The 16262-nt window shown below is 43.2% G+C and overlaps 1 protein-coding gene across 2 annotated transcripts in view; it reads left to right on the forward strand.

Moving 5' to 3' along the window:
• ALS2 (alsin Rho guanine nucleotide exchange factor ALS2) overlaps positions 1–16262 on the forward strand; it is a 1262853-nt gene that overhangs the window by 936516 nt on the left and 310075 nt on the right. For both annotated transcript variants that reach the window (XM_085648975.1, XM_085648976.1), the window contains exons 23-24: positions 8182–8259; positions 9674–9807. In XM_085648975.1, the coding sequence (XP_085505101.1) occupies positions 8182–8259; positions 9674–9807 (212 nt within the window). The remainder of the gene's footprint in view (positions 1–8181; positions 8260–9673; positions 9808–16262) is intronic.

Raw genomic sequence — 16262 nt, forward strand, 5'->3', positions numbered from 1 at the left:
CCGGTAATGATGTCTAGAAAATTTGAAAGTGCCGGTACTCCGTACCAGAGAATACTGACCCATTTAAACCACAGGGGATAGAGGGGGCTTCTGGATAGACATTTTGATGCTGCAGTGCTTTGGCCCGTAATTTATTTTTGGGTGCAAAGTGACCTCCAGGCACAGTGCGGTACTAGGGCACGCCATGTTTTTCATAGGAGAGACAAAGAGGAAGCAATGCTTGTCCAGCAGTTATGTTCCATTCTAATTCTTTAGAAATTTCCTGTTGTCAGCATGTGTGTTTGTCCTCTATTTCTTCTGTCCTGAGGCCTCACCTTCCTTGAAGCAGTCTGTGAGTACCTTAAAAAAACACGAGGGAAGGAGAAGAGGATCCATCTTCATTATTTCTTTAGGCGTTCTCCTCATTCCCTGAAATTGTATATTTGCACTGGGATTGGTTCTTATGGAGTGCATATTATAATATAATATTTTCTGGATTGTTTTTAATCTTGTTTTCGTTTTTCATCCTTTTTAGGTCTTGTATAGACAGTGCATGCAAGATATTTCGTTTACTAGACCTATTTGCTTTTCTAATGCTTGTTTATACCAGCAGTTCCCTCTAACTCTAGCAGGGTGAAAGTGGTTTGATTACTTGGGTAACAACCTCATTGAATTGTAATGTTAGCTGTCTACAAATTGACTCCCCAATTATACAGGGAATCAATTTAAGTCCAGGACATAGCTTTAACATTACCATCTTTCATTTTTAGCAGTTTTGGAAAAAAACAATATAGACAATTTATTTATTTTGTTCAAACAGGTTAATACGTATATTAACTGTGATTTAGACACATTGAGCATCAATAACCAGGTAATCATTGCTGGGGATTTTATTTATAGGGTGGGACGGAGCTCACACCTGAGAACCTCTATTTAGATGCTTATCACACAAAGGCTTCACAGTTACTGTTGAAAATTGTGATAAACAAGGGTTATGTCTTTCTAAACTTGTCTTAGAGAGGAATCTCGTGGATGTCCACAGATTAATAAATCACAACTAATGGAAGCTGAGCTTTTATTGGTCGGAGTCTTTCAAGCATTATTTATTACATCTTTATGTCTAGCAATCTGTCGAACAAATATGTTAATTCATGTGTGCAGATAATGCTATTTAATGATCACAATGCACTCCTCTTGTCGCTGAAGTTGTTCAGTTTTACACAGGATTTTAATGTGATACACAGAGCATTTGAAAGCATAGAAGATGGTCGTAGACTAAAATGGGATCAGATCAGCCCTGCTGAAATATTAAAAAGTGTAATAACAAATAATCTTCAAGATTTGAATAATTGTTTAAACTTTTCCGAGAGCACGGTGTTTTATTGCTCGGCCCATTTTATCAGATAACCAGTTTCATCAACACTGTATCAATTCTCTAGTTTTGAGCCCAATGGCAAAAGATGGTTTAATAGTACATGCTCAAAGGTTAAAATGAACTTGAGACTAGCCCTTGCAAGGTTAGCAAGAGATAGAGGGAAGATGACAGCCTGTAGACAGCAATATAATGAAGCTGTTAGAGCTAGAAAACAGAAGTAGAAAGACAAAGCATAGGAGGATGTACTTCTGGCCAATAAAATAAGTAATATAAGTCCTATTTGAAAGCTTATTAATTGTATTTTTTAATTTAATTAGGAATGTAGAATTAGAACTAACAATCATGCCAGAAGACTGAAGCAAACACTTCTCCAGTATATGTGATGAGGTTCCCATGAATACAGCTGATTGTGTGCATTCACAGAAACCCACTTAATCAAGAATGAAAATTCCTCTCTGCTACTTAGAAGTTAGAGACACAATCATTTATAGTCCTTCCATAAAGGCTCCTAGACCAGATAAGGGCAAAATGGACCTATTTCAAAGTAACATTGAGCTCTGGGCCCCAATTGTTAGCAGGGTCTTGGATGCAGCTAGTAAGTTAAGGATCCCAAAATCTTGGTCACAATCAAAGTCGCTGGTATCCATGCTGCTATCATCCCATCTCTCTGGTTGATTTAGTAGTGGAAATAGCTGAAAGGGTTATTATGGAACAAGTCCTTATTTGGGCAGAAACCCAGTATGGCTTTAGATCAGTCATGGGTACTAGAGAGCAGTGTCTCAACTTACAACTTTTAATAGAAAAGTACACTACTGTGAAAAGAAATGCACTGCAAGTGGCTGTTATGGACCTCAGTTCAGCCTTTGACCATGTCAATAGGCCGAAGCTGTGGCTAATATGGACGTAGATTCCGGAATATTATCTTTTCTGCAGCACCTGCACTGTAGCCTTGGCTATTATAACACAAAGGGGAATTGCACTGCTTCTTTCAAATTGGCTAGGGGAGTCAAACAAAGCTGTGTGTACTAGTTCCATGTTTATTGATTTTATACATTAATGATTTAAGATGTATTTTAGCTACTAGACATATAGACGTTCCATGTGTTGAATTTTGTAATGGTCATTGCCAACAAATTGGTCAAATCAAGATATTTTACAATTAAGGACCACTGCTTAGAGAAGGTTAAGGCCTTTTCCAATTTGGGATTTGGATTTCCATAATCGATCATCTTTGCTGGAGTTAAGACTTAAGCGAAGGTTCTTTGTACATTCCATTTCATCTGTTTTTAATGTTGCTCAAAAACTTGGAAAGAAACACATCCCATGTATACACACTTTGGGCCATATGTAGATAAATTATATTTACCGATTCATAAATACTGAATTTTACCGATTCGGTATTTATGAATCGGTAAATAGTATGTAGGTAAACAATCGGTAATTATTACTGATTCGGTAAATATCGGTATTTATGAATAGGTATTTACCGAATCGGTAATAATGCATCCCTTCCCATTCATTCCTATGGGCCTGGAGGCCCATAGGAATGAATGGGAAGCCATTTACTATTACCGATTTGGTAAATACCGAATCGGTAATAGGGGAAGCATATTCATGGGTGGCAGGGTGTCACATTGACACCCTGTTGCACCCCTGATTCGTGCATGTGTGCACATGTGGCGCACATACATGCCCTAAGGGCATGTATGTCTGCCACATGTCACTTTTAAATCAGCCAAATATAGCTTTTTGAAAGGTATCGTTATTTATCATCAACCTGTAGTTGGTGGTAAATACCGAATCCTTACTACTGAAATTCACTCACTTGAGTGCTCCCTACATATGATTCAAGGATTCGGTAATTTACCGAATCTGTATTTTACCGATTCGGTATTTTACCGATCCCTTACCGATTCGGTAAATTACCGAATCCTTAAATCATGCCTCTTACATCTCAAATGCCTAAATACCGGTCGGTAACTGGATATTTACCGAATTTCGGCCGTTACCGACCGGTATTTAGGTACCTACATATGGCCCTTAATACCAAATGCATTTCTGTCACTTGCTACGGTGCGAGTGTATGGGGATACCTTAATCTTGGCCCTTTACAGACCGAAAAAGACACATTTTATTGATCACTGCCATCCAGCCTGCAATTATGTTCATAGTATTCCACACCACAGCAACTATTTCATCCAACTCGTATATTGGGAGGAGACTTGAAATCAGTTATGGACTCCTGACGGATACTCAGGGCCACATCTCATAGGGTAACATTTCTTTCTAAATGGGTGCTCCAAAATTATTATAGCAATGTATGCTATATGAATCACTTGGGAGTGAGGGAATATACTTATTACTCTAGCACCCACCATTTTAATTTCAGAACAGACTATTGCTTCAACCCAGCGGCGGAGTTGCAGGAGTTCTGAATTCAGGCTTGCTCCCCAGCGGTCTCAGATCATTTGCGGATAGCAGTAACCCTCGCCCACCACAAACAAGGGTTTTTTGGCATCTTAACGTCTGGTGGCTGTTGGACAAAACTTTGGGGAGTTCCTCCAAAAATAAGTAAAGGCCTATTTTAGATCAAATCAGTGTTCTGTATCCTGCACGCACATATATTATGGGGAGCATGTAAGGCTGTTATCTGGGGGTAAGGTAATCTCCTTTTTTTTTTTTTTTTCCAACATTTTTTATTAAAACAATAAATCAGTTACAAGCATGGGCCTACAACCACCAGGGCCAGCCGCTAGACTCAGAAAGGATCGTACATTAGTTAAAGCAGTAGGCGACACCTGGGGCCCAGCCCCGGAAATGGCTCAGGATAGCTCGAGAGAAGCAGGAGACATACATTTAACATAAATAACAACAAAAAACAAAAGGCGAGGCATACGGGCAAAAAGCGTGGGTCAGGCCACATCCGGGGGACTTTACCCCAAACCTTCAATTAGCTATCAACAGGAGGGAGTACTGAAAGATCGGGGGGGGTAACGGGAAAGGAACATCTATATTCGATTATTACAATCAGTTGCAAGGAACCATCAAGGGTCAGGGGGACAAGGCAATATCGGTGTCCACTAGGGGGGGCGTACAGATATTCCCACGATACACGTTCCATTGCCCCCAAATTCTACCCCATGCCCCGGGTTTACCGCGGGCCACATATACAGTCTTCTCCCTAAACATACACCAGTCCATGTTTTCCTTCCATACTGACACGGTGGGTGGCCGCTGGGAGCCCCAAAGCTGCGCTATATCCCTCTTAGCAATCATGTAGCCCAGGGCCGCCCACCGAGTCTGCGCCGCGTTATAATCATTGGGCTCCCACACATTCAAGACACAGCGACGCACCTCCGGCAGCAGCGCCACCCCGGTGACTTGTCCCATGACCCCATGAACCCGACGCCAGTATTCCGCCACCTCCCGGCACTCCCAAAGGATATGGAGAAAGGTGGCACTGAGCCCACACCCCCGCTTGCAGAGCCCATCTTCCGAGAATCCCATCGAGACCAGACGGGGGCCCGTCACATACACCCGGTGGAGAATCTTTAACTGGACCAGGCGGAGACGGGCTGGAATGGCGACTTCCTTGGGGGACGATAGTGCGGACTGCCAGTCCTCGTCGTCTAATTCCACCCCGTCCCCCGTCCACGTCTCCCGAAGTCGCACCAATAGGTCAGCCCGATTATTAATGAGTTTTTTATAGATTAAGGAGATAGTACTGTCGGGAACATGACCATCAAGTATGCGGTCCTCGAGGGGCGAAGAGGCCGGGATCTTGGTCCCCTCCCCAAAGACAGAGAGCAGGGCATGCCGAACCTGGGCGTATCGGAAGAACTCCTTTTTCGTGAGTTCGTATTCGCTCTGGAGCGCCGCGAAGGTCTTAACCGCGCCCTTCATCCATAAGTCTCCCACTCTACTGATGCCAATCGTGTCCCAACGGTCAAACCCCTTCGTTGTCCAGAGGCTTCCCAGTCGGTCGGAGGCAAATAAAGGAGTAGCGCATGTTAGTCGCTCACTCCAGCCCATGGCTACATTGGCCGCCTTCCAAATCCGTACCGCGATCTTAGTGGGGCCCGTCAGGGTCCGTCCAGCCGAGCGGGAGTAAAGCGCCCTGTTATAGTTACCGCCGGGAAGCAGGAATTTATCCATCTCATACGCCGGGTTCAAGCCAGGCGCATACGTGGCATGGTTAATGGCTGATAGCTGTGAGGCCCAATAATACCTGCGAATGTCGGGAAGCGCGATGCCCCCGTCGTACCAGGGGAGAGTGAGTTTGGCCAGGGCAATACGCGCCCGTCCTTCCCACACCAGTCTCCCCTGCAGGCTCTCTACTTCCCGAAAGTAGGCCACTGGAATGATGTCGAAGGAGTTCTGAAGTGCATAGAGGAACCTGGGAAGGGACATCATTTTAAACAATGCGGCCCGACCCAGTGGGGACAGGGGCAGCCTACACCACCGAGCCGTGTCTTCCCTCAAACGCCGAAGTGGAAGCAGGAGATTGTGCTCATATCGAGCTGGTAATCTCCTTTTTAGCTGGCAAAGCAGCAGAACTCAAATAAGGGGTCTCTTCTTTGGAACCCATTATCACTACATTAGAGAGAAAATGTACACTGACTCATGTTGAGGAAATCCTCTTCCAACTGTAAAGAGCCAGATTATCCCCAAAGCAACAACCTAACCTGCTTGGGTGGCATCCCAACACAGTTTACAAGGCAGGCAATAAAGCCGGCCAATTCCTCTACAAATTGTACAATTAAGACACTTTTCCCTATTGGAAGAAAGTGGTGTGGTCATTTGTCACAACAAGAAAGGCAGCAGGTTCCACTGCTCTCACAGGCGGATATGGTGATTCTTGTGGGAGAAAATGCAGAGGTTCTATGTTGACCTCAATAGGGATAAGATGCAGTTTTAATTGTGGTAATAAATGGAAATCTTCTGGGGTTTATCGAGAATATAAGCACCGTAGCAGAAGTTATGGCCATGTTATTTTGATAGTTTGTTGGTTATAGCTGGGCTTTACAGGTCTTAAACTAGGTGTGAGCTTCATATGGAACATCTCACTTTGGCTTATAAACTGATGATGAACTGCATAGCAAGAAGGTATTTGATGATACTCTTTAAGCCTTAGACCTGGAGAAGAAACTCCAGGTCTTGCAGTTCCATGACAAGACCTTGTAAATTAGTGCCACCAGTGGTAGGTTCTTTAGCCCTTCTGACAACAGTCATCACATTACATGCAACATCAAAGACCTCTGTATTACTACTGAAGACCATCAAAAGGAGGAAGCCGGCAATATTCAATGTCTATAGGGAAAACCCCTGTGACAAAATAGTAACTAACCTACTCTGCTCTCAAATCGTCAATGGACAAGCTTTGCCAAGTACCAGTCAGAAAAAGTTCACAAACGACTAATGGCGGCTATGCTTTGAGGTTCAATAATTAAAGTAGGCCCATTTTGATCTATCTATAGCAAGAAAGTGGGTGAAAAAAGAAACATTAAGAATGCGAGCACTTAACCAGATAAGCCCTCAACTCTAACAAGGCGATTGCGTGTGTCATAGATCTACAAAATCTGATTTTCTACATGTAAAATGTCTAGAAACACCAAGAATAAATTATTGATGAACAAACAACTTGTATGGCAAGTTTGGGTCTACACAGGATTTTCAAGCCAAGGCCTTCACGAGTACAGAAAATTGATTATTTTGTAGTAGTCATAGACACAAATATAATGTCCTTTAGGGTCCTGTTTGCCTTGACTCCTTATGTTATTGCGTTTTGACCTCTAGAGTAGAGTCGTTTCCTCAGGACAGCTGTTGGTATGGTGAATTTTCAGATTCACAAAGGTTTTTTTGAGGAATACATTCTGGGATACCTTTAACCCGAAGCACTAGAGTGCTCTACCATGTGGTCTGTTTATGAAGAAATATGTTAAGCCTTGCGATCTGATGGAAACATCTAGCCGCAGATTCCTTAACTTGTGAATTCTCCTCAGGCATCAGACTAGGAATCTGCGGGTAGACTATGTCTCTACCAGATACATTGTTACAGAAGGTAAGTAACTTTTTCTTTAAGGATTCCCTTTATTTACGTATATCACTTGCACTGGTAAGGAACTAATTTTCCTTTCATCGTCGAATGTTTGTATTGTTAGCAATTCTTGGAACCAAGAATTGTGTGCAATGAATTTGAGCAAATATATCTGCTTTGTGTCCGTTAAAATAGCATGCTTCCAAATGTTTACCATTTGAAAATACAATTTTATAAATCCAGTAATTAATTCTTGTGATTTATTCATACGAGACAATCAATTTGGATAGACTGTACCTTAGTTCTTTCAAACTGTAACACAGGAGGCATGTCATTTTCTATTTGATGTTCCTGCGCTCCAGTCTCCTCCACTTTATAAGGATCTAACCCCATTTTCTATCCGCACCAAGTTTCGAATGTCAGTCTGAGTAACTTAAAAAGTGTGGTATAGTTTTGTTTCTCTAAAAAACGGTCATCTGTCTTCCTGCCTTTTTCATATTTTTGATTTTAAAAAAAAAAAGAAACATAAGAGACTGCTGTCTATAGAGTGACAAATAAAAGGTTTAATTTGTGAGTAATGTGACATTACATACATGTATTTTTCAAAAGATAGGGAGGGGGAGAGAGAGATAGTATGAGAGGTGGGTGTTCATTGTTAATGAATTCACTGAAGAATTACACGATGGAGAACTAGGATTACAATTATGTGTTTTGCCTTTTCTTTGAAATTGCATTGACGTCATCAATGAACTTTCATTGTTTGTTCATCCTTATATGCTTCCTTACACAGGGGACTGGAGTTTTGCTCTCCGAAGATGATACAGTTTACCAAGGGGAGTTTTCAGATGACTGGACACTCAATGGAAAGGTTGGACTTTATCATTCTGTCAATCATATTTTCTCTGCTTTACAAATGTTTAGTTCGTTAAAGTAAAGGCTATAACCTTGTTTGTATGAAAGTGAGCAGCCATTGTTTCTCTTTGTTAACACCACCAAAGAAGCACACATAAACAGATACACTGAGTAATTTAAACACATTCAAAGTTCATTGGAACGGGTGGTCTAAGGTCGGGAAACGCTTTCCTTCTATATAATGAGAACTGCTGAACCAGTTATTAAAACATGTCTCAGAATTGTTTTTCCTTTTGTACACTGTCCAAGTCCCAAATATTTGTGTTTTGATAACATCAATTTCGCCCTCTACATCAACCAACAAATGGATGTGAATTTCTCTTTGAGCAGAATCAGTTCACTCCCTCTCAAACCTCATTTAAGAGAAGGGAACAAATTCTTTTTTTTTAGAACCTAATGTATATGCTGATGTGTGTTACTGGGTCTGGAATCTCTCACTTGCTAGAGCAGAGAAGTGATTTTTCTTAATCGATTTACAGAAAGAAATTCTCTGATCTTTCACCATGGATAGATATTGTTACATATTGGAGACTAGAAAAGCAATTAAGTGCTTTGAATAAAGCTTCTTAAGCACCGGATATAGAATATCTCGCAGCATTGCTATAATTTCTTTGGATCCCCTGTCTCATTACAGACGGGGTCAGTCTGACCTGACTCAAACGTAGCAGGCTGGGATAAACCGCTGGCAATCCTCCCCTTTGCATGTTCCAGCAAACAATAGTTGACATACACTTGTCTTACTGAGTGTCAGTAGTGCGGTTGAACTCCTAAGATAAGTGAACAATGTGTCTACCTTTGAAATTGTCATCTACCCTAATGGAGGTGCTCATTGGACGACAATGTATGTTAGCCACTATTGATTTATTTTACTGTTTTTGATGGCATGGAAAAATGCATGGTTTGGAAGGAGTGCTGTACAACATGGCAAACAGTAAAAGTCCATTAATGAACTGAAGGCATAGGCCTAGGTTAAGTGCATTTTTAATACTGAGAAAGCATTCAGCACAGTGGAGGGGCATTGTATACTGAATGTAAGTTTGTTTTTTAGGTAGAACATTAGGAAATATTTACTTGTGTGATAATCGTTGGACCACATTTAGTATAGATCCCCATTTCATTGAGAAGAGGTCACTGTAAGGGATAATAACAGTGGTATAATAATACGTACATTTTTGCTGCAGTTTATATCAAACATTCAGGATGTTTTATTAAATATTATGTGGACCCACATCTAAGAGAAAAATCAATTCTACTATAATTTGTCTTGTGTGCAGAGGGTCTCAGTTTTTGTTTATGAAGTTACTATGTATTTTAAGTCCTTTGCTTTATAAATACCCTGTGTTTCTTCTGTGCTTGTTTTTCATTCTCAGGGAATGTTGACCATGCCAAATGGAGACTACATTGATGGTCTCTTCAATGGAGAATGGGGATCTGGAATCAAGGTTGCGGCTACCTACTGTAAACCCAGTTTATATGACAGTGAGAATGAGAAACCTGGACCTCTGTAAGTGGCCAGAGAAGGGCTCCGATGTGTGCATTTCTTGTGCCTTGTTTAGAACTAGTTCAGAATTTTTCCCTTCTATTTCAAAGCTTTTCATAAATATTCACACTCTAACACAAGTATGAGCTGACTGTGTTGTTAACAAAGTTTGCTATAGTAACTTAGAAGTTCAGAAGCCAGAGTATTTTTTTATTGTATATATGGCCAAATACTGAACTACAAAGGATAGAAGCAAAGTAAATGACAACTTAAAATAACACCTGCCATTAGTGGGCAAACGCAAGAAAGTGAAGAAGAGGGATCAAAAAATTAAAAAGAGTAAAAAAAAAAAAAGAATAGAGGAAACAGAAACAAGGATACATTTACCCTACATGTTTGAACCATTGATATGTATTTTTAATGTCTGTAGCTATTATCCATTAAATCTCTTTTAGACCTCGAGAAACATTGAGCATTCTTTAAGGTACTGACTGATCAGTATCCAATTATTTTGTTTCCTTTTTTAGTTAACCTTTGTTTTTTCCCAGGTTTCTGATTTAAAAAATGTAGTAGTTATTGAAACCATTGTAGTCTCTTGTTGTATTTCAATGCCCGTGCTAGAATGAGTTTAGCAAACTTGACACCCTTAAAAAACATCTTTTAGTGGCGGGCACAATAGATAATCTATTTAGAGATACCCCAATATGTACATTAGTTATTTCGCCCAATTTCGTTAAAATGAAATCTCATTCTATGGCTAAAACAGTTGGCGAGCATTTGTATGGAATCTACCCTTCTAATGAGATCACCATGATCATCTAGAAATATATTATGCTGCCTTTCCTTGTAGTTAGTGTGAGAGCCTATGTACTGAAAATAAAAGATTGCAGATTTCAGTCAGATCCCCACCAGACCCTCAAGGTCATCTGAGGTGTTGTTTTGAACATTCCTAAGCCAATAGAACTGACTTAGGAAAACACTACACGGGGTACCAGTAAATGAGGTATGGACGTATAGAATTGTGATTATTACACATTGCTCAAGTTGCAAATGTTTAAAGGACATTGTTTTGCAAGTTGAAAAGTCAGTGTCGTAGCTAGACCTTTTGCTGCCTGTGGCAGCCCCTGCGTTTGCCTGCGATTCCTGCGTTTTGCCACGCTGCGATGGCTGCAGGTAAGCTCATGCCCCCCTCCCCCGCCCCCCCACTTGCTACGCCACTGTGAAAAGTCATCCTGCATGCTTTGGAAATTAGAAAGATATTTAAAGTGTTGAGTTGAGAAATAAATGAACTCATGCAGGTCCCATAATTTTGGTGCCTTAGTGGTGAGCATCTAGCATCTCTGAGACCACTTTATTGCCACATATTGGCTTATGACCTTTGAGTTCATCATCCATGTTACCCATTGACAGTTTGCAACTCAGAGATACCAGTGAGAGCCAGTGAGATCGAAGCTGCTTGAACCTCTGCCACTTATGTGCTTTGTTGGGCTGTTTTCTCTATCAATGAATCCAGTAATAGTGGACTGTAACCTTTTAAAACCTGTTGTTGACTTATGAAGAAGCCTTATGCACTGTCAATTTGCTGCTTTCTCTGTAGGAGGCCATAACAGTCACTATATTAAAGCCTGATAAACCCCCTGAAAGGTGCAACTCCTATAGGCCTCTTTTCATCAAAAATGTTGGTAACAAGTTCCTATCAAAATTGAATCCAAGTAGGATAGCTCTGTTATTACCTTAGATAGTGAGACCTGATCAGTTAGGGTTTATACCAGGAAGCTCCAGTGCCCCCAACCTGTGCACAGTGTTTGGACTTCTGTATTCCCTAGACCCTCAGTTGGAAGCAGTCGCCATTTTTCTAGACGCTATGAAAGCGTTTGACTCTCTTGGATGGAAATATCTTTTCATGGTATTAGAAGGATTGGTGTTAGCGGCCAGTTCATGAAATGGATTACGCTGTTAATTGAGCTGCCCACCTCTGTGCCAATGGGACAGTGGCCCCTGTGCTTACTATTGACAGGGGTACTAGACATGGCTGTGCTCTATCTCCTATATTATTTGTGATACCTAGGGAAACCCCTGTCAACCAAATTGCAACATCACCAGTCAATCAGGGGCCTAGATAACACTACTTGGAAACTGATATCAATGTACACGGATGCCATCACACTGTACTTTAAAGACCCTGCGATCAATATTCCATACTAAGGGAATTTATTAACTTCAACTGCCTCATGGAGATAATTATACAACTAGGACAAGTTCATCATGTTCGCCCTTGCCCATGCTACGAGTAAATTCACTCCTAAATTACTATTGGTATGGGCCGATATAATTGTCAAGTAGTTGGGCATATGAATTAGCAAAAACATGGAAAATATATGGCGTGAAAAATATGGGGAAAACATTTGCGTGTCCAAAAGAGTGAGTGGTCTAGATTGCCATTGTGAATGGCTGGTAGAATCGCAATTGCCAAGATGGTGGTTCTCCCCAAGTTCCTATATATATTGTCAATATTCCTGTTCCACTCCCTAGGCATTTCCTCATTCGCATTCATTCAAACCTCATTTGCTTAAAATGGGCAGGTAACAACCCAGAGTTGTGTGGAAAGTGCTCGTACTGCAATTTGAGATAGGCGGGTTCTGAGCACCAAAATTGAAATTGTACTAATCCTGTGCTCAGGCCCAATTTTCCCACTTCTGGCATTGCCCTACACCAGTGGTTCTTAACCTTTTGGCTTCCATGGACCAACGCTTCCATCATTACTCTGACCCAGGTACCCCCACTGAATCATTATTGGAATCTAGGGACCTCCACCAAGTCATTATGTGAAGTGATCTCGGCTAAGCATTGTTGGGTCTCGCCTAGCGTTGCAGCGCGCATCAGAAGGGGACTTGAAGCCCCGCCCATTATTTTCATTGGCTGGCGTCATAGTTTATGCTAAACAGTGGCCTCCGATTGTAACTGAGGCTTCTTTGTTACCGCCCTGTCTTCTTTTGGGACGGGCCATTCAGACTGTATCGTTTGCTTAACGGCTGTCGTGAGGGTATTTCTTATCTAAAGGAGGCGTGTAGTGACGGATCATGTTTCTGAAGTCTTGTTGCATCGCGCTTTCACTCAAGTGAAAGCGCGATCTAAACAATCTAAACAAGCGGCTGCCTTTGTCACTGTGCTTTGGTAACTGAAGGCGCGTGATTTTTTGCCTCGCACTTTAAGTTAAACAGCTTCTTTTATTAAAGTAATGAGTAACAGTCTCGGAGACACCACAAAATGGCAGCGCCGTCCTGAGTTTCCGATCCGCCCGGACTGTGTGACAGTGATGCATAATAGATACAGGCGGTAAACGGGCCCGAAGTCCTGAGGAGCTATAGCGGTTGACGAGCTGCAGCGGAGTGGGAACAAGTGATAGGCTTCAAGGTTCCAGCACCAGAAGAAGGGCACGTTGTCCTTACAGCAAAATTAAATGGTGAGAGGAATCCATTGTCGCTGGTTTCCACACTGGAATTCGCCTCCCTTGGAGTTTTGGCCAAGGACTATAGATAAGCGGCATGGGGGCAGAAATTTAATTTGAGAGCGCTGGGAGGCTCCTGGCCCTGTTCTTGATGAAGTGACCGGACTCCCGCTGCTGCTGGCACGGAGGAGTGAGCGATGCATTCTGCCCGTTTCACGGCTGCATTAGTCTCCCTACTGGCAGCGGTGCCAGACGCTGCTCCACATCTGTCACTGCCCTCCCCGGAGCCAGCTTCCTTTCCTCTGCGTGTGACCGGGATGTGGGTGTGTGCCAGCCTCTCACTGCTAATGCCATGTGTGCGGGCAGGCTGTGTTCTGAATCCCTGTGGCATGCTCCCCGCTCGCCTTGCCAGTGTGGCATAACATGTGGGAATCTTCTACTAGGAGGGGGTCTGTGTGCCCCCTTCTTACTGCCTGTAAAAGGCTGAGGGGCTTGGTTCAGAGTCAGTCCTCTAATGAGCGCTCCAAGTCTCCGTGTGAGCGCGTATGCTCGCGGCCCTGCATTTTAACATATAATGAACGTTTTTAATGGCACATTAAGCTTTTCTGATAACTCCGTGTTCGAGGCATATGAGCTGCAGATCACACACATAGATCGCCATATGGTGTTGGGCCCGGATGTTTGCACTTTGTTGTATTCTTGGAAAAGTCTTTGAAAGTCACGAGATAGGTGGCTGCTCCTTTGGACAATAGTGCACATGGGCATCGACTCCATCGTCAGATTGTTTTTTTCCGCCATCGGGCTCGGACGTGTTTATTGCGCTCCAGTTAGGTGGCGTTACCGATCATCTCTTTGACGCGAATTCCTTCACCCTTACTTCGGTATTGTTTCGATCGCATTCCCATTCGACGCGCATCTCTCCAAACTTCAAATCTTCGGCTCATGGAAAGACTCCCTTCAAAAAGTGTCCTAAATGTGGATCCAAGTTTACACATGACGATCTTCATGAGGTGTGTAACCTCTGCCTTTCATCCCAGCACGAGGCCAAAGACTGTCTAGCTTCTGCCTCTTTCCACTCCAAGAAGACGATTCGGGATCATCGAGTTCAAAGAACCATGGCTTGATCATCAACATCCATTCCCGACGACATCTTCCAGGAAGGCATCAATGTACCGGAGCAGGAGCAGATCCAACACAGCACCATCAGCTCCTCCGAAGCCGACGACTCTGACGTCGAAGACATCACTCCGGGGCAGAGGGTCGTAAGTACTGATATCGACCCAAGTCTTCGGTCACACCTTCACCTTTGGGCCTAGGTGCACACCGGGACAGAACTTCTCACGCCCCGCCTTCGGGCTCGGCAAAGAAGCATATGCAAAAGCCTTCAGGCCACTCTGGATAGAGCCAGCCTGCCGTTGGTGCCAAAACTCCATCCCCGGCACCAAAACAGAAACCACTACCTTTCTCCGCACTAATGCCTAGTTCCACATCTACGCCTTCGGCGCCAAAATCCACCGGTACGGACGCCCCGGCTCCGAAATAATCGTCGGAACCGAGCAAACACCCGGTTTCGAAAACCTCGGTCGCTCAGCCTTCAAAGCCCAGGAAATCCTCAGAGCCAACTAAACTCCCGATTCCCATCACCACTGGCGCTCAGCCTATGGATCCGAAGACACCATCGGAGCCGAAAAAACAACCGGTACTGAAGCCCATACTGGAATCGAAGAGAAATCCCGATTCCAGGCCTAAAGAGCACAAAACGACTCCAAAATCTCTGGCACACAAACAATCGGACCCGAAATAATCATAATCAGCGCAGAGGGAACATACATCAGAGGAGTAGCTTTTTCGACCGGATCCAACACAAAAAACACTTCAAAAAGACCCTAAAGCATGGCAACTCATCCTTAGCCCTTCAAAGGAACGGAAAATGGACAAATCTGTACCAGCGCCACTTCCTTTTAAAAAAAAAGAGACATTGCAACTTCTCCTTTAAGGATTTCTTCTCCACCTACCCCTCCACACCACTCTCCTACCCCATATTCACCCCCCCTCACCATCTCCTCCACCTCCAGATGATGATGACACCTCTGAAGACCTAGGGGATGATCAACCTTTAGGGGAACCCAGTCTTCCTGGTACCCCAAAAGACCCATGGGAGGATTATGATAAACCAGATGTCCCAGACACACTTCAGGACGACATCTACCCATCTAGGCCATCCCCTCCTGAGGACACTATAGGGTTCACTCAGCTTATACACAGGGTAGCAGAATATCACGGGTGGACTTATACACAGACCCTGTAGAGTAAGATTTTCTCATGGACACTTTCGCACCATCCCAAAGGTCCACTGCCATTCTCCCCATGCTAAAAGGGGTAATCAAACACGCTCCTCAAGTGTTTAAGGACCCAGTCAGGGCCAGAGTCATTAACCCCAGGGTAGAAAAAAGTGCAAAGCTGGTCCAGATGATCCTGTTTATATTAAAGGACAAGTACACTTAGATTCTTTAGTGGTCTCCAACGCCAGAAAAAGGGCAAATTCACAAACCACAGGAGATGCCCCACCTCCTGATAAAGAGTCACAACTGCTGGACACATCTGGTAAAAGAACGGTGTCCCAAGCAGCTAACATATGGAGGATTGCCAACACACAGGCTTTGCTCGCTAGATATGTTAGGGCACACTACGACGAGCTAGAGACCCTGCTACAACACCTTCCAGATCAATACAAAACACGAGCTAATGATCTCATCCAGGAAGGCAAGCTCATAACTAATACCTCCATTTGTTGTGCTCTGGATGCTGCAGACACAGCATCCCCGGCTATTAATACCAGTGTCCTTTTACGCAGACACGCCTGGCTACGCATTTCTGGCTTCAAACCCGAGGTTCAAACCACCATATTAAATCAACCATTCGACCAGGAACACCTATTTGGCCCCACTGTAGATTTATCTTTAGAGAAGTTGAAGAAGGACACCGACTCTGCCAAATCAATGGGAGCTTTGCAATCGCAAGCTCCCAGAAG

This window comes from Triturus cristatus, chromosome 3_2, assembly GCF_964204655.1.
Source record: "Triturus cristatus chromosome 3_2, aTriCri1.1, whole genome shotgun sequence".
In the NCBI taxonomy this organism is placed as follows: domain Eukaryota; kingdom Metazoa; phylum Chordata; class Amphibia; order Caudata; family Salamandridae; genus Triturus; species Triturus cristatus.